Source organism: Pimephales promelas, chromosome 11 (genome assembly GCF_988280905.1).
Source record: "Pimephales promelas chromosome 11, fPimPro1.hap1.1, whole genome shotgun sequence".
Taxonomy (NCBI): Eukaryota; Metazoa; Chordata; class Actinopteri; order Cypriniformes; family Leuciscidae; genus Pimephales; species Pimephales promelas.
This window is the reverse complement of record NC_142779.1, coordinates 10003381-10021821: the sequence shown is the minus strand read 5'-3', so window position 1 is coordinate 10021821 and position 18441 is coordinate 10003381. Positions and strand designations below refer to the sequence as shown.

General features: G+C 37.6%; 1 protein-coding gene across 2 annotated transcripts in view; it reads left to right on the top strand.

Annotated features, from left to right (window-relative positions):
* lrpprc (leucine-rich pentatricopeptide repeat containing) overlaps positions 1-18441 on the top strand; it is a 57853-nt gene that overhangs the window by 23612 nt on the left and 15800 nt on the right. For both annotated transcript variants that reach the window (XM_089116947.1, XM_039671752.2), the window contains exons 22-25: positions 110-195; positions 6349-6556; positions 13327-13451; positions 14327-14433. In XM_089116947.1, coding sequence (XP_088973073.1) covers positions 110-195; positions 6349-6556; positions 13327-13451; positions 14327-14433 — 526 coding nt within the window. The remainder of the gene's footprint in view (positions 1-109; positions 196-6348; positions 6557-13326; positions 13452-14326; positions 14434-18441) is intronic.

The following is an 18441-nucleotide window of genomic DNA, read 5'->3' as shown; positions in this document are numbered from 1 at the left end:
AAACACATATGACTTTTTTTTTTTTTTTAATAAACTATCTCTTTGAATTTAAAACATTCACAGCACAAAAGAAAAAGAGTTATTTAGTCTTTCTTCTTTGTCGTTTCAGAGCTCGCAAGGACTCAGAGGTAGCGCTGGATGCTCAGAAGTATGTGGCCTTGGTCCAGGTGCTATCCAAACACGGCAAGCTGGAAGGTTAGTGGCCGCGGCGTCGGTGTCCGCGTGAAAGCTTTGGTCCCTGTTGAAAATGATTGCAGATGCCTTCTTTCACTATCTCCGATTAATGAAATAATGAAGTTTAGTTTGTCACAAATAATGTTGGCCGTCACATTAGGTGTGCCTTGCCTCACATTTTAAACCACTTAGGATGTCAAGGCACCAATGAGAATTTTGTATTACTTATCACGTCGCTATCAAAAGCTTGCCACTCGCTTAATTAGTTTCTTAAAGGCGGCGTTCAGAATCGAACGTTCCGCGAGCGCGTCTGCGTGCGAGAGTGAGGTCCGAGACGCCTGTCTATCCACACGGGAACATTAATCAGCCATTATCTGAATTCCACGGTGGATTTCTCCATGCTCATGTAAGACGCAATTACAATAAAAGTGTTTCCTCTTTGCTTTGTGCACACAGTGATGGTGAAAATACACGCTCTGTCTCTCTTTTCACGATGCGTGTCACTCTTTGGCTGCCCCCTCCCTCTCGCTCGGACTCATCCTGTCACCGAGCGGGGGAAAATTACAGGACCGACTGCACTTTAACAGAATTACCGAAATCCGTCCTGATACTAATGGCATATCATGTCGGAGAAAGTGCTTGAGTATTTCTCACACACACACACGCACATTTGCATGTGAATTCAGGCGAAAGTGTGTGATGAGGAAAGTGTGTGTGTATGTATATGTGTGTCCATCAGAGCGAGCCGGTGGCCATTAGCCCACCGGTGTGCGCTCGGAGCTTGTCATTCAGATTAACACACCTCAGCGACCCAGCCTGCCCGCATCACCGCCGCAACCCGATCCGCTTGAAGATCATGACTCTTGGCACCGTAGTGCACCGGCTTCCCTGGCTTTTAATGGCCTTGTTTTTGTTTGAAACCTTTTCTCCCCCTGTTGTTCCTTTTCTCCCCCTGTTGTTCCAAAAAAAAAGTTTTTTTTTTGCCCTCTCATGTCCTCACGTTTGTTACGGAGTTCGTAAAACGCTGTTACCGGTTCACAGGCTGGCAGAAGGCCGCAGAATGAGCCGGGGGACTAATGGGCTGTGTGATATTTGTTTACCTCGGTGTGTGTGGTATCAGACAGTGGGCCGGTATGCTCTGCCGCTAGTCGTCCATTCGGGCCCATTTACCACCAACAGCTGATAGGGTTTGATTAGTGGTTCTGTCAGATTGGAAGAATTTGAGCTGTCTGCCATCAGAGCTCTCTCATATGGCTGAAGCCGGGTTCGGCTCGGTTGCTGTTTGTGGTCCAGCGATGTGTGAACTGTGCTTCGTATGACCAGAGAGTGGTCTGAGGGGCTTAATTTGCAACTCAGGATTCTGTCTTGCTCGGTCATCTGTAGCCTCAGGACATGTTTAGCAAGTCCTTGTATTGTTCAAAAGTTTACACGCCTCAGAGCCAGTGGCCTAGCGCATGTGCACCGTCACATTGAGCTGTGTCATTTCCACCCTATTCTGCTCAATTTTATGCCTTTTTTTGGCTCTATTCCAGAACATACTGTATCATCATCCTGCATTCTTACTGCCTACATAGGCAGCTACCTTATAAGGCAGCATAAGTAATTGTTTTAAAACGCTCACACATCACAATCATTTGAAGTGCTTGGAGTACTCAACACTCAAGATTGATTCAAAAGTGACTGATTACTTTTTCAGAAATCTCAACTCTTTGATAAACAAGACTTTTTAACCCAGAATCTAGTCTCAGCCTGCTGGCTGAACGTCTGATGTGTATGCCGCACTTAACTGGTAACATTTCAGGATTTTCGAAGTCGTCATCTGATTGGTTGAATACTAGAGGATGTTCGGGATACATTTGCATGTGAATTCAGGTGAAAGTGTTTGATGAGGAGAGTGTGTTTATGTATATGTGTGTCCAGCAAACGAGCGAGACTAATGCTGCGTTCTTGTGCTATGGTAATTATGGTAAATACCAAAAGCCGACGTGGAAAATGCACATGAACAGCCCCTCATGTGGTATTTACTACTGGGCAACTCGTAGAATATTTTGATGGACGAGTTGCCGAGATGAGAACCTTTGACCATTTCAAAATGGCGGAGAGCACCGCGAGAGTCGTGAATGGTGAAAAATATAAATACTATTCATGATCTAGAAAATATACAGCATATTATTTACCTTTTGAGTTTTGATAAATCATTTTCTTGCTGTTGCAGATGATTTAAGCAGTTATAAAATAGCTAAATTACAGGTCTGGATCGCCATCTTTTTATAACATTACGACAACAAAAGCACTTGAACGCAACACACTGGAAAATACCAGTTCACAAGTGGAAAATATCCTATTTTCCATAGCACGTGAACGCAGCATAAAGCTCTCCGAATATCAGCAGTGAACTCTGTCTCCGATCTGCACGCAGGGACAAAAATAGATAAATAGCCTAAATTAAACGCACTTCGGCAAACCTGACCTTATCTGATGGGCTACTGTACAATATTTTCATTGTAGCCTAATAGAAAACACATTTTGCCATAATTTCAACATGCTGCTGTTGTATGTGGCGCTGTTTGTAAAGCGGCTCACGCTGAAAATAACTGCTTCAAACAGTGTTTTAAAAACTGATATGAATTCTGTTCACTTTTTAGCACATTTACAACACTTATTTGTCAACTTGGAGATTTCAAAAAGTTAAATCCTAAATATTTAATGTTACACCTAAATGTTAAATCTAAATGCTAATCTCAATGTTAAATCTAACTGTTGAATCTAAATGTTTCGGGTGAAACATTATATTTTAGCCTATTTTAAACTATTTAGCCTGCTAATGAATGCCCATTTCACTTTATTTTTTTATCAAATGGATAGAAAGCTCAAATAAAATAATTTACATCGTAGGCTAATCATGTCACGGTGACGACTATAGGACAAGCCTGTCCTGAAGACTCACGTTAGTTTTGAATGCACAGGAAGAGTGCGGAGAGCGTGTCTTTTTCAGGCACAGCGCAATTCAATTTATACCATCAACAGGCCTAACAATCTTAAAATAAACTATAGAGCCTCGATATTGCCTGATGAAAATTTTACTAATTCAAAGTGTTCTCAATATTTTTATTTTTTTGGAATGAAATGCTCTTTTCTTAAAGCATAGTGATATAAAAGTCTATTTTTTTAAATGGCATTTTATGATCACACATACTAAGTATGCATACATATATTTGTGTACATCTAGTAGAATTGATCTAACATTTTAAAATATTTTTAAAAGCATTTAAAAAAAAGTTTTCCAAAATGTTAGAAAAATAAAATGTAGTTTAATGGATCTAATTAATTTACTTGGTTTTGATATCGGAGCGTGATGGTCGTTCAATCCTTTGTTGGGTGGATCTTACTTAAAAAAAAAAAAAAAAAATCCATAAAGTAATTACCCTAACTCATCATTGTTTAACGGCACCCATGGTAGGTCTGTCTAGAAAGGTTTATTTGTGATTCAATTTATCTATAGAGAAAATGAATTGAAGCCCCCAGAAAAGTGTTTTTAATTGGCGAGTACTTCAGTAGAACACTGGGAGGTACATTAAGACAAATGCATCCCTTTCTGCAATGACTTTCATCCAGCTTTAGCACATAGCCTCCTTTTATATGGCTTAAATGTTGTCCTCCATCAGTGAGCTGCTGTACAACAATGCTTGTTAAAGCCCTGGGCTATAAGGAAAGTACATGGTTGAGTGCTTAGAGCGACGGCCCAAGAATCAAGAGGTTGTTAGTTCTAATCCCCTCGTGGGTATCGCTGTCACGACGCCCTCCGGCGATCCACTTAACCTCCATTGCTTCAATTCATATCCAGCTGTTAACACAAAACATGTGGCACTTTTCAGACAAGAGCGCTTCTTAAACGACAAGCCTCTATTTAAATGGGCCGACTGCTGGGATCTTGATAAAACAATCCTCAAAAATTAGAAAAGCAGTAAAGGATGAGATCTGTGCCTGAATAACAGCGTGACTGAGTAGATAAGTGAACGGAGCTTTATCGTACAAAAGCAGCCTCTTAAAAACTCAGCATGACCCTGCTGAACCTCCTGGTCCCTTCTCTACTGTTCCTTTTGGCTCATCACTTTTCCTGACAGTACGGAGCTCTGTGCTGGATTTGCATAACAACAGGACAAAAATTGCAGGGTGATGAAGTGACAGATTGGAATTTGTGGGTTAAAACAAGCTGGCTGTCTCCGTTTGAGTGTGTGTGTGGAGACCGAAGTGAACTGTGTTGTTGTAGGTAGACCTACATTGTATATTTCCATATGCATGCATTTACTCTCCATACTTGAGGTCCTTGTTGTTGTCAAAACACTGTAGGAATACTCGTTCAGTAAAGGAGTTTTTTTTTCTCCTTTTTTTCCCCTTAAATGGTTTTTACTGCTGGAATCCTCAGTTTTATACAAATATAAGTAGGCATTTGTTGGTGGTTTTCCCTCTGCGCTTTTTGTCCAAAATATGGGGGATTTTTAACATTAAATGAAAATAACAGTCTCTACCAGGCTGCATCTATTTGATCACAAATACATTCAAATATTAAATAACTAAAATATCAAAATTTTAAAATATTACAATTGATTAAATGTTATATATTCCTTTAATGGCGAAGCTGAATTTTCAGCATCATTACTCCAGTCTTCAGTGTCACATGATCCTTTAGAAATCATTCTGATTTGATGATTTGTTGCTCAATAACCATTTCTTATTATCAGTAATCGTTTGATTAAAAAAAGTTAAATGTCTTTATTTGAAAGAACTTAGAAGTTTTCTATTTCAAATGTCTTTACTGTCAATCTTTAAACTAATGATCAATTTAATGTCATTGGTGAATAAAAGTGTTAGTTAAAAAGTCGAATTAAAATCGTACCACCGCATACTTTTTAACAGTAGTGTATAATTGCAGCCTGACATGGTCACATTGGCTCATTCAATGTGTGATTTATCTTTTAGTTTAATAAAAGGCAAATGGGCAGTTTTTAAGAAACTCGTTTAAACACAGTCAATATTGCAATTCTGTTTTGTGATGCTAGTGGGGCAGAAATTTGTGCTTTTTGTTTGTTTGAGTATCCCGACACAACAGAAATTGAATAACGTTACCAATAAAGTTAGTTTTGGGTTGAAATTTCGTTTTTTTAACCAATGCAAGATGCCATTATTTTAGCAATTTGCTAATGGCACAGAAACTATCACTTTAAGTATTATGAAGAAATGGAGATGAACAGCCTTACCGCTGTGAGTCATAAAAATTGGGGAGTTTGAGTGCCTGTGGCCAACACAGACTCCCATATTCACACAGCTGTGATGATGGTATCCTCATTTTCGCTCTCCTTCGCTCCCTCTCGGTTCTAGATGATTAGTATCGCCAGTGCAAACAGGCCCTATCGGTATCAGCCCATTAGCTAGCCTCTAAACAGCGCGTAAACACATCTTAATTATCTGGCTTGGTGACAGAGCAGCTGTGGAGGTGGACCCTCGCCCCTCTGCCAGATGGGAGCATCGCCCAGTAAAAAGCCTCCATTACGGCAGCGGATCTGCAGCGTATCCACGACCAGAGCCCGCCGAGTTCACGCCGGGCACTCGCCGCACACCTATAATTTCCCGGCATGCTTTTGCATGGAACCGTGAAAAAAAAGCCTACTATTGTGGGGGCCTCGGTAATTGTAGTCTCGTTTAGAAATGCAAGTAGTAATTAGCGGCGAATTGGCATTATACAGCAGCATTTGCATCCCCGCTGGGTGTAAAATGTTGTTTTAATAGCGGTTTGTTTTCCCCACATGAAATTATCTAAGGGGGCTTTTATCACCTCTTCCCCTCTCTCGCTCTCTCTTTCGCACTCTCTCGTCTGGCGCCAGCCCATCAGGGGACATGGCAAAGCGTAAAGATATACAAATAATCTCCACAAGTCTATGAAACAGTCAATGAGACGGTTAAACCTTTGTATGAACTTGCGGTTTATCAGACTGTACCCTGAGTACCAAGTAGCCACTAGAATAGTGGTTGCATAGCATTATCATACATCACTAAGTTTCAAGCAGTGATGTGCAAAAGTTGGTTGTTGGTTAACTAGTCGATGTCTGATATTTTAGCAAATCTCTCTCTCTCTCTCTCTCTCTCTCTCTCTCTCTCTCTCTCGGCGTCATAAAGAGGCGATAGACATGCTGAAGGAGATGAAGGAAAAAGATGTGCCATTAAGGGAAGGCTCGATCAATGTGCTGTCCCGTACGATGAACACAGCTGCAACGAAAGGAGATGCCAACACTGTTCGACGCCTCCAGGAAACCATTTTCACCTTGGGCCTGGCTAAACCATCCAATAACCTTTGCTCACCCCTCATTGCTTGCTATCTGGAGAGGTAAGCTGGTAAACTTGGTATACTTGGCACCTGCAGCTCTACACATCCTTCTGAAGGATCCCTGCATTGCAACCTAATGCTTGACATTTTTTTTTAACAAGTTTGTGGTTTAACCATGCTTTTGAATTTTGAAGCAAAAGAGGGACAAAAAAAAAAAAAATTGGTGACACTTTATGTACTACTTATAGTAATAACAGTACATTATAAATTATTACAAGCTATTAAACCAAATCATATAGTAAGTTCACCCCAAAATGAAATTTCTGTCATTACTCGCCTTCATGTCGTTCCAAACCCGTAGGAACTTTGTTTAACTTCAAAACACAAATTGATATTTTTGACGAAATCCGAGAGGTTTCTGAACCAGCAACGTCATTGCAACTTTCAAAGCCCAGAAAGGCTGTAAAGACATTGTTAAAATGTGACTACAGAGGTTCAACATTAATATTAGGAAGCAACGATAGTTTTTGTAAGCAAAAAAAAAAAAAAAACAACAAAAAAAACTAGCCTTTGTAACAAGTACACCACAAAATAAAAGTGAAACCAGATTTATTTATTTTATATTTTTTTAAACAGTTTTTAGTATGGGGGGAAACGCGTTACAATAAAATGATAGTCTTGACATTTCCAATGAATAAAATAATGCTTAATGTTGTAAAAACATGGTAATAACTTAAAAAAAAAAACACACATTTAAATATTTGCACATTCACAAGTTGCTAAAAAGTTATTGATCAGATGCAATATAGTTTTAATTGAAAATGATTAAATAATTAATGTTTTATAAGCTTAAGTTCCACTGGGTCATAACTGACCCGGGAATGTAAAAAGTATATGCAGATTTTGAAACCTTTGGGTGGTGAAGTTTAACCTTAACAGTTTTTGCAGCACATTTCAGTGCAGATTGTTTGGTGAACCTGTCCAAATGTAATTCAAACTTCAATTAATTCAGCAAAACCATTTCATATTCAAATATGAAAGTGATAATGTATAACTAAATTCTGACGGTTTTTGTTGTAAGAAACCTTGACTAAAATTATAAGAAGATCTCAGTCCAAACAATTATGGAATGACCTCTCTAAGTAGTAAGTTTGGAAACAACATGAATATAATCTGAAAACAAACATTAATAACAATGTTAGATTGTAAAGGGCAGAGTTCCACTCCTCCCTAAGCTTGTCGTCTCACTGTTCATTTCATATAATCTGTCATTACCGTATAGCAAAATGCAGCACGAGGGGAAAAGGAATTAACTTCCACAAGTTGGGCCCCTCTGTTCCACCCCCACCCCCCCATTCGTTCAGGTCTATTTGTAAGAGCAGCTTTTAAGCAGATCAACTAATTTGCATGTTAATTATGCACCCTGTGCTAATTACTGGATTTTCCTGGGCCATGCAGTGCACTGCGTAAGTGCCTTTCCCTCTCCCCACTGTGGGATACTGAGGTTGGCAATACACCTTCACTGATAGCTCTGTAGTCAACATACACATATGGGCTTCCTGGGTGCCCCTCAGAGACTGTTTGTTTTCTGTCACTTGAGTGCCACAACCACACTGGCACGTGCAAGCTTTAATTGCTGCCTTGTGTGCGATAAGGTTTCCAATTTAGCTCCGGTTCATTAAGGAGCAGATACGGAGAGATCAGAGCGACTCTCAGCAGAGACTCTGATAAACTGTGAACGTTCACATCACACACGCACGCACACACTCACGCTCTGACTGGCAGCCACACATCCCAGTGGAGGAGAGCAGTCTCAGAGCTCGAGACACCCAGGGCTTCATGGGGAACTATGTAGTACCTGTCTGATTTGTCTATGATACTGTACAATATGCTGTAGTCATATTTAATGTCGTAGTTAAACAAACTACTATGAATATTTTGGTTGGAGACAGAAAGAATGATGCTTATTCCTAGGAAAGTATTACATTTATTCATCCTTGTGAAGCCAGGAAAATGGTTGAATTCTGCAGAATGGATTTAACCCTTGTAAAATGTTACACTGAGCTCATTGGTGGCCTAAAACGCTTGGAAATTAGCTAAGATACAGTAGACGGTATTGTATCGCATTTATTATATTTTAAATAGTCCTTGGCCGATAAACATGATTATTAGATATGCAGGAATATTAATACTACTTTTGTCAATATTGATAAACATGAGCTTATTTTGTCAAAGGACATTGGTAAAAGAATAGTATTTCTAGTAAAGTTATTTTATTTTATCCAAATATTGGTGAGTAAAGCAGCATGAAGTTGAACCAGGACTTGATTAGCTTCAGAACATTGATGTGCATACATATCATGAATAATACAACTAAATCAACTTGCTTAAAATGACGTTTTGTCCAATCGGGCCTTCGACCTAAAATGACTCTGACACCCCTGCTGTAGACTACTCTTATGATCTCCAGAACGATAGAAAAGCTCCAGAATGTTCTCTCCGTTCTGCCGTCATCCATCTCTTTCCACTCGTCTCTGTCTCCTCTTTGGTCTGTGCTGCGCTAAAGAGGACAAAGCGGTGTGTGTCAGTGTCTCGTCAGCATGTCAACTGTAATGACTTAATGAACACTTCTCTATGGGATTAACTCTGACAGCCGTCAGCCCATCTCCACGACAACAGCAGCCGTCGCTCCCAATCCGTATCCTCCATCTCTAATGAGCCTAACAAAGGGAATTGCCAGAACTTTTTGTTTTTGTGGAAGGCATGTCTTTGAGGGACAGAAAATCTAAAAAGACAGAGAGGATGTCGAAGGCTACCAGACGTTTGTCACTTGCATGATATATCGAGGAAGGACGGTTTTTGGAAAGTTTAAATCGTGACCGTTTACTTTTTAATAAATCATTGCCGTATCCTGTTAGTTTTGTTTGATCAGTGTTTTCGAGTCAAACCACTGAGCATTAACTACCAACGCGCGCGCACACACACACACTTCAATGTAAAGGAAAAAAGAAATAAAAAAGCAGTCGTTCTCTTTTGAAAGTGGAAAGGGTGATAACATGGGTGCCAATCTCGGTAACAAAAGAGATGGGAGTCAGGGATGTAGGGAGAGTGTCACAAGAAGAGGAGGTTCAGAAGAGGGGTGGATGAAATTAGCTTTCTTGTCTAATCCTTCAGGTTCCTCGCGCAAAGCACTCGCATTCGCTTTTTTATTCTCCTTCAACTTAATTGGCTGGAAAGTGCTTGACATGCAAAGTTAGTGACATTAAGAGGAACATGTTGCAGTAAGCCGGAGCGCCACTGACAGCTAAATTGTATCCGGGGAAATTATGAAGCCTTCAACATGGTTAATTCTTTTTTTGGGGGGGGCTTAGTTAGGAGAGGATGGAGAAGGGGGCGCTGGGTTTTGAGGGAGGGGGTGGGGTAATTGCCGTTGTGGGCGACTCATCTCATATTGATGGGAATTGTGAAGAAGTCTTCTGGTTTCATGCCGGCTATGCTTTGCGGAGCTGGGTAGCGTAACATCTGCGTCACGTCATATTCAAGTGGCATTGTAAATAAATGTAGTTCAAAGAATTTCTGCTTCCATCAGGCCTCGTTGTAAACAGAACCATTTAGAAACAGTTTTGTTGAGTTTAGACATTTTACTGTATATGTATATGAGTTTTCTCTGGGGTAGCAACCATTATAGTCAACGCTGTAAACATTGACAGAAAGTGATTTAAAAATATATACATTCTGATTCACAATACAGTTAGATTCAGATTGGTAAATACTTTGGTCAATCATATTTGTGTAATGACTGCAAAACTACTGTATAATCAAATGATTTTTTTTCTCGCATTATGAAGTGATTTCAACTCTTATTTATTTGCTAAATAGACGTTATACACAGGATAATGTTCAGTCAGCAAGTCAATGTGGGAAGTCTCTTTTGTCATAATGACGATCTGACTGTACATTATCTCTATACCATGGTTTTGCAGGGTACTTGATTCTGGCTGGAAGATGCGTCGCTTTCTTTGAAGCGCACATACTCCACTTGCACAAAGAGAGTGGAGATTGTGCTGCGCACACACAGAAACATTCAGGAGCACCGATACCCATCAACACTGGCCGCGACTTTTCTTCATAAAATAGCTTTGCTACTGAATCGCTACATTATAATTCTCGACAAGGGTTTTTTGAAGTAATTAAACTCACAGTTTAGAGAGAGAGACCATGCACTCTCTCTCACTCTCTTTCTCTAATTAATTTAAATAAATTACATAATTCATGTAATCTTAACAAACACACTACTCCATCTCTGTGTTGGATTTAAAGCCGGCAGATTGCTAGATCTAATGAGCTTCTAACTACCACAAATAACTGCTGTTTTTACCATTCCCTACAAACATAAATAAAAGCTTTAAAGGGATACTCCACTTTTTTTTTTTTTGGAAATGGGCTCGTTTTACAACTCCCACAGAGTTAAATAATTTGGTTTTACGATTTTCAAATCCATTCAGCCGATTTTCTGACATTTAGAAGAATATCAGTAAGCAGACAGTTTCTGGTCTCATTGACTTCCATGGGAAAGTCTGGTTACTGATATTCTTCTGAATATCTGAAAATCTGCTGAATGGATTTGAAAATGGTAAAACCAAATTGTTTAACTCTGGGGGAGTTGTAAAATGAGCCCATTTCCTAAAAAAAGGGAGTATCCCTTTAAGTTATCAAAGCTGGTAAATGACCATGGTTTAAGCGGGATAATCCATATCTAGCTACATTAAACTATTTGGATGCACTCTGCTTTGTTCTTTGCCTCCATGACATGCATTAAAATCGTTTAATGTACAGCTAGCCATGGATTATCCCATAGATATGCAGTGTCCCCAAAAGCAACACTTGAATGTCTTATTATTATACAACAAAATATCAAATCAAGTGGTATGTATCATGAAGGGATGCAGAAATACATTCTTTTGAAGCAAAACATTGAACAGTTTTTTAAATATTATCAGTTTTGAAGTTTGATCTGAGAAACACTTTAGCTTTCATACATTTTTTATCATACTTTTTGGGGCTCGTATTTATTTTGCATTGAATAAGAAATGAGGTAACAAGCTTGTGATTCACAATCAGTAATTTGGGACAAACAAATTTGAAATTTTGAATCATGGCATTGACGGACGGATGGCTCCGTTTCTCACAAATTAAACAGTCCAAATACCCTCTCCCTATCTCTCTCTCTCTCGCTCAAGTGCATTGCGCAATCATCCAGCGTGTTCGAATTGGCTCTTGACTCCCGCTTGATGAATAATATTGTCGCTCTTCATTCCAATTAAGTGCGATTGCCTAAGAGCTGGCGTCACATTTCGGCTCAATCACTGGCCTGTTTTTTGTCCATCTCCCTCATGCACTCCCTCTCCCGCTTCCATTCAACCCACCTTCCAAGGTCATCTCTCTCTAAAGCACATATTCCTTCCCTGACTGTATAATCTCCGGGGTTGAAAACACTACTGAAATTACACCTGTTAAAACCCCACCGGTTCACTTCCCCTCCACACCCGCCCCTCCTGCCAGTGCCCTCTCTGCTTTGACCTCTGTGTGATTGGCGTGGTAATTACCCAATCACTCGATGGCTGCCACAGCAGTCACAATAGAGTGATTGGAGTGGTGTTTTTCTCGTCTATTCCTTTGCTTTATTCCTCTGTCAGGCCTCTGTCAGCCCTGGCACTGAGTTCTTTGTTAGAAAGGGGTAGAGATTGGGTGGAAGAGAGGGAAGATGATGTGAGATAGGGGAGAGAGCAGATCTAATTTTGTTGCCCTATTCTGCCAAGCGTCCCGGTTGGGGGTGAGGGCACTAGGGGCTGTAGAGAAAGGCGGGATAAGCAAGAAGTTACAAGAAGCTAAAGACCTTTGTTGCGCATGACCATCAAATATTCATTTAAAAAATATATTTTTTCAATTTTTATTGTTATATGTAAATGTTCATTTAGTTTCTTAATTGTTTAAGTTGAATGAAATTTAATTTTCATAATTTTTTTTTTAATCATTTAATTACAATAAATTTTCATTAAATGAAATTTAATGTTTAAAAAAGTCTGCAACTTGATTAGGAACAACCCAGTGCTGGTTCTTTTAAATGTTTGTGCTTTTTAAGACGTAGACATTTAAAAATAAAGTGAAGTATTTACTATTTAAAATTTGTATTCAATGTTTTAGATTTGTTTTATTTGCATATTTAAATTATTATTTTCGGTAACACTACTACAAGGTTTCATTAGTTAACATTTTTTAACTACAGTTAACATCAACTAAGAATGAAAAATACTTGGACAGCATTTATTAATCAACATTTGCTAATGCATTAATAAATAAAGTTGTATTTGTTAACATTAATGCACTGTGAATTAACATGAACAAACAATGACCAACTATTTGTATTAACTAACATTTAATAAATGCTTTGTTCATGTTAGCTCATACGTGAACAAATGAGACCTTATTGTAAAGTGTTACCCAAAATTTAAGAAATCAAAATTCCATTGTGATGTAAAAATTGTTTACAAAAGTAAGCAATGCAATGAATGATTTTGATGCCGAAACTTCAGGGAAAAATAAAAGGGTGAAGTATGCAGTTATGTTTTGCTTTACAAAAAGCAACAAACTTGTCATTAAGAACAATTAATACGTCAGTTTAATGAACAGCTTCACTTTACTTTTTTGTAATGAAGCAATTAACTTAATTAAGATTTTATTTTACTTAATTAAGATTTTTAACTTAATTAAGACTTTATACTGGCACATGCTTATTGCTGTTTTGGTATAATATCCATGTTTTTCTGCAGTGGGGACAGTGCGGGTGCGTTCGACGCCATCGTGGAGTGCCATAAACAATACAACAATATGCCCAAAATGCATGACCTCATCTGCAGCCTGGTGGAAAAAGGAGATGCCGCACTGTTACAGAAAGGTGTGTAACACCCACTTACACATACATCCCATTGATTACAGTTCTCTGTCTCTTGCTTGTCACAAGTAGTGTGTCTGTGTGTGACTGCTGTCAGATGGTCATATGTAGAAAGTGTGTGTTCTGTGTTTTTCAAGAGTGCCACCCACTAAAGGGCAGGTTGGACTGCCTAGATGATGGTGGTTTCAATAGTCTCTGTCTTTGTCAGGGTTAGTGGAGGGGTTAAGTGCTTTGTGTGTTGGGGGTGAGTGGGTTTGAAGTGAGACCTCTACGGTGGAGGGCCACTTTAAGGCCCCAATGACCCAGCACTCTGCATGTGCCATGGCAAACTCATTCATAGGCGTAAACGTACATATACCTGCACGAGTTCAGCCTCTTAGTGTTGCTGTCGCTTCTCTGGACTGTTCTGAAGTGGCAAGCAATGAGTCCAGATCTGTATGTCATTGAGTGCCAATGGAGAGATCTCAAATGGGCAATTTTGACAAGGTATCTGTTAAATCTGTCTGCATTCAAGCAATAGTCTCAATAGAGAGATGTTGGAATAGTATCTATAGGAAACTGTAGTTATTTTTAGAATATTTTACAACTTAAATCTATTGTGCCAGTGTTTTTAGCCATAACTGTCCGCACATGTTCAAAAGGAATCCGAACACCTAGACTAGATGCACGAACATACACATTCATATGCACTGAATGTAGGAAGCTTCTATTTCTTACATGCACTTATACTTTACTGTTGAAGTGTGATTTAAATGAAAGGCTGGACTGCTGAAATCACTCTTTTTAAGATATTTACTATGCTTAAGGTTGATGGCTTAGCTTTAAAGAAAGTACGCAAATGTTTCTTCACCTTCCTGTCTCTCTCTTTCGTTTAACAGTCATGGAGTTTTCGAGTCATGAGCGGGGCGAGATGATTATGCTCTACGACCTTTTCTTTGCGTTCCTGCAAACGGGCCGCTACAAGGAGGCACGCAAAATCATCGAGGTGGGACTTCTGTTATTGTGTTCAAACCACTCTGCTATTTAACAGCTTTAATTGCTGCCACACTGATATTTCCACTTTTAAATTAGATTGGCTTCAGAACCACACTAATGCCATTCATGTAAGACAATAGGTACAATGTTTTTTTTTCAGAGGATTTGAGCTTGAGTGTGAAGGAGAAAATGACTACTACAAAGACCACTCATTTTTGAAACCGCTAAATGGGATGTTTTGTGATTGTATTGTTTTTGTCACTATATTGAATCTATGCACTCACGCCAATTCCTTTTATTATCATTAATTGTTATTACTTGGCTTTGGCATTATAAAACCATTCTCATTTGAAAGCAGAAAATGATAACAAAAGTTAACAAACATGAGCAAAACTAAGATGCCTCTTCCATACCAATTTAATTTTTTTTTTTTTTTTTAATGAGTTCTCAACCAAACGGTTGAGCACATTTAGAGTCACTACATTTTAATGAGAGGAGTACCTAACTTAACTCAAACTGATTGAGCCATCTTTATCATCTGGTTTATTATTATTAGGTATATTATGCCCCCAAAAAATCCAATAGATTTCAGTGTCAATCAACAGCACTTGTCACAACACTTCTTCTAACATGGATGTCAGAAACAAATAAATCACCCCAGCCATGTGAACTGTTTTTGGTAAAATTTTGCAAGCTAAGCATAAATTTTTTTTTACATATTACACTGTAAGAGCCTTAACTTTACAAAATGATATTACTTGGTGCTTTGAAAAAACTTTAGTATATTTTTAATAATTTTTCAAAAACATGCTCAACCAAACAGTTGATTTGGCACATAACGGCTAATTGTCACCCCTCTTTTTGAGAATGGACATTACAATGCCCTATTAAAACTTGGTTGTAATTCAAGTATGCTTTGGAATAAAGACCCAAGTCTTGTTTTAAAGAAAACACAGCTGATTATTGCTGAAGTAAAAGCACTTCAAAAAATAAAAGTATGAAAAAGTTATGGAAGTTTTAAATTTACATTTAAATCAAATATACTATACTAAATATCTTTTCTTTAATATTTTACAAAATATTTTTTCCTATAAAATGACTATAAATCAAAAAAGCCATATATCTAACCAAGTTGTGTTCCAAATTTGAAGTTGATATCACAAAAATTGAAGTTCTCATGAGATTTTGTTTAGGTATAATACCCAAAAATGACATAAATTCCATTGAATTTAATTGTATGCATTCTGCTGTAACAAATTAATAAGTTTCTGTCCAAATATCACTTCTGTTACAAAATATGGAACCTTGAGACTCAGACCTTTCTGACAATGTGTTTTGTCAAGACTAGAAAAGGTTTTGATCATAAATTATGATGGGCAATGAAAAAGTATGCCAAAGTATCTCAACCATTTGGTAGAGGCTGATATTTTAAAAATTATGGGATTTGTTGAAATAAAATACATTGAGTGTGGTTACTAGCAACATAAGAAGATAAGAAATGCAAAAAAACTTTTTTCAATCACTTTTTTCTTGGTGCGGAATCAATGGGTTAATTCAATTAATTAGTTTTAAATTTATAATTGTATATTTGTTTAATAATAATATTTGCTGTCAAATCAATTAATCGCATCTAACAAAATTTTGTTTGTTTATATATATATATATATATATATATATATATATATAATCTAAATTTTTGGGTGTGTGTATTTAATATTTATTTATTTTTATTTTTTTAAATATATTATTGTGTGTGATTTTTATTTTCATATTCACATCTTTTCACAAATTCTTTCAGGTAATTTTGACAAATTTTACAATAGTAGCAGGGAAATGATGGAATACATTGCAAAGCCATTTTCAACAAATTCTTTCTGGAACTACCAAGACTATCATAGTCATTCTTGCCATCAGAATTTAAACTATGCCCAACTATACTAAACTATGATCTTTTCACCTTGCTGAAACTTAAGAAAGGTTTTTCAATTTGAAAGGCTAAATCTTTGTACACATGGGGGAGGGAGGGGAAGTAAGCTATAGCTCTCACACACTGTCCCAGGCTTTATTGAATGAGAAGAGCATTGGATCAAAGTACAACTGGCAGCAAAACTTCTCATCCTGTCTCAGTACTGTGAATTTTATTTTTTGCATGTAGATGCCTTTAATTGTCTGGAGAGACTGAGCATCTCTGTTCTCAAGTCAAGCATTTCAGCGAATGCTCTATTCGAGACATAACCGATTATGAGACGCTTGACGTGTTTTGAGCGCTTCGTCCAGGATGGGTCTTGAGGGACATCTTTAGGCTGTGTTCTGTCTTGTTCTTCCAGAAGACAGCTTCTCAGGAGTCTACACTTCTTCTGTGAAACTGCTCTGACAAAGCCATTTAGATGTTCAATTAGCCAACCGCTCTAATACAACTCTATTCAACTCTCTCAGTGCTGCCATGTGGGAGTGTGGCGGAATGTCAGAACTAGTCAAGCCACTTCCTGCTGGATAATCATGCATACTCTTTGTCTCTTTGAGGTTCGCCTGATATTTTTACCTTTCAGTGTCTTTTTATTTTTCCTAAACTTATGCAGCATTTACTTCATCCTTTTCTCTCTTATCTGTGCTAATTCTGTTGTATCATTGTCTGTATGGATGAAAAATAAGCCTGAGCTTGGATTTTATGGATCCATCAGTCAGGGACTTTTAACCAAGAAAATATCCCTTCTACAGGCAATTCCCACAGTGTCTGCAAATCTAGAGAATGCCATTTGGCTCCATTTTTCATATATACACCGGATCATAGCAATTCCTCTGGGGCATTACTTTAGCTGATAAGCTATCGATGGTCACCTCAGGATACAGCGATCTCAAGCAGCTTTGACTTTCATTGTTTTGAGCGGTTAATTTGGGATGCAACTTAAAATCCTTCTTAAAGCATTTTGCTTCTTTTTTTCTTTTGCTTTTGCTTTTTTCTCAGAAACATACTAATCCAATACTGCTCTTACATCATCCTAGGCTGATGTCAAATGAGGTTAAAATCATTCAAGTTCCATGACTCCAAGGCACAGTTTAGATGGCCCTTGTCTCTTTTTTTTTTAAACTGATACACAAAAAATACTTAATTAATTAGTACCTAATTTCCTAATTTACCTAATTTTAAAAAGCACCTAATTTCATTAGTACTGAAATGTTTTTTTTTTTTTATGTTGTTGACTTGAACTGATATATTGTCAAGGTGAAACATTAGCTGGTATTTGGTATTTTTTAGTTTTAGTAGTTTTGTGCTTTGCAATTGTGTGTGTATATATAAATAAATATATATATACTGTATATATATATATACACGTATACATTAAAGCTATAAATATATATATATATATATATATATATATATATATATATATAGCTTTAATTAAATGTATTCCATTTTAATGTTATGCTTTAAAGAAATAGTTTTAGTTAACAACACTATAACCGTACAATTGCAACACTGGTGTTTTGTACCAGTCTAGAACCATCATTTCCATGCATATCTACATTTTTTTTCAAAGCAGTTTATTCTAATTGGCTGCTTTTGTACCACATCATGCAGTATTTTAGTAGAAAATGATTAGGCACTGTTGGAAATGTATTAAATTTAAGTTAAGTTGTAGTAATGCACAATATAAGCTCTTTATTGTGTCCATTTGGAAATCATTTTTGATTTTGAGTTTTTAAAAAATGTAGTAAATATTGTAAATCATTTAAACTATAGGGTGACTTGTTTAGGTGCATTTGATCAATGTTGAATAGACCTGCTCTAGATGTTTGCCATCAGTCATTTGAAAACAAATCCCTCAGTGATATCTTTCTACACCCTGGTAGCTACAACAGTTTTATACCTCTGAAGTTCCCCCACAATAAACTCTCTAAAAGTTAGTGTTTAATGGTGGCTCGTCGAGCATCCTTGTGCTTGACGGGTCAAAAGCCCCTCTCGTTCTGTGGAGCGTTTTCCACATGGCCTCTCTTCTATGCAGAGCTGGCTAATTAA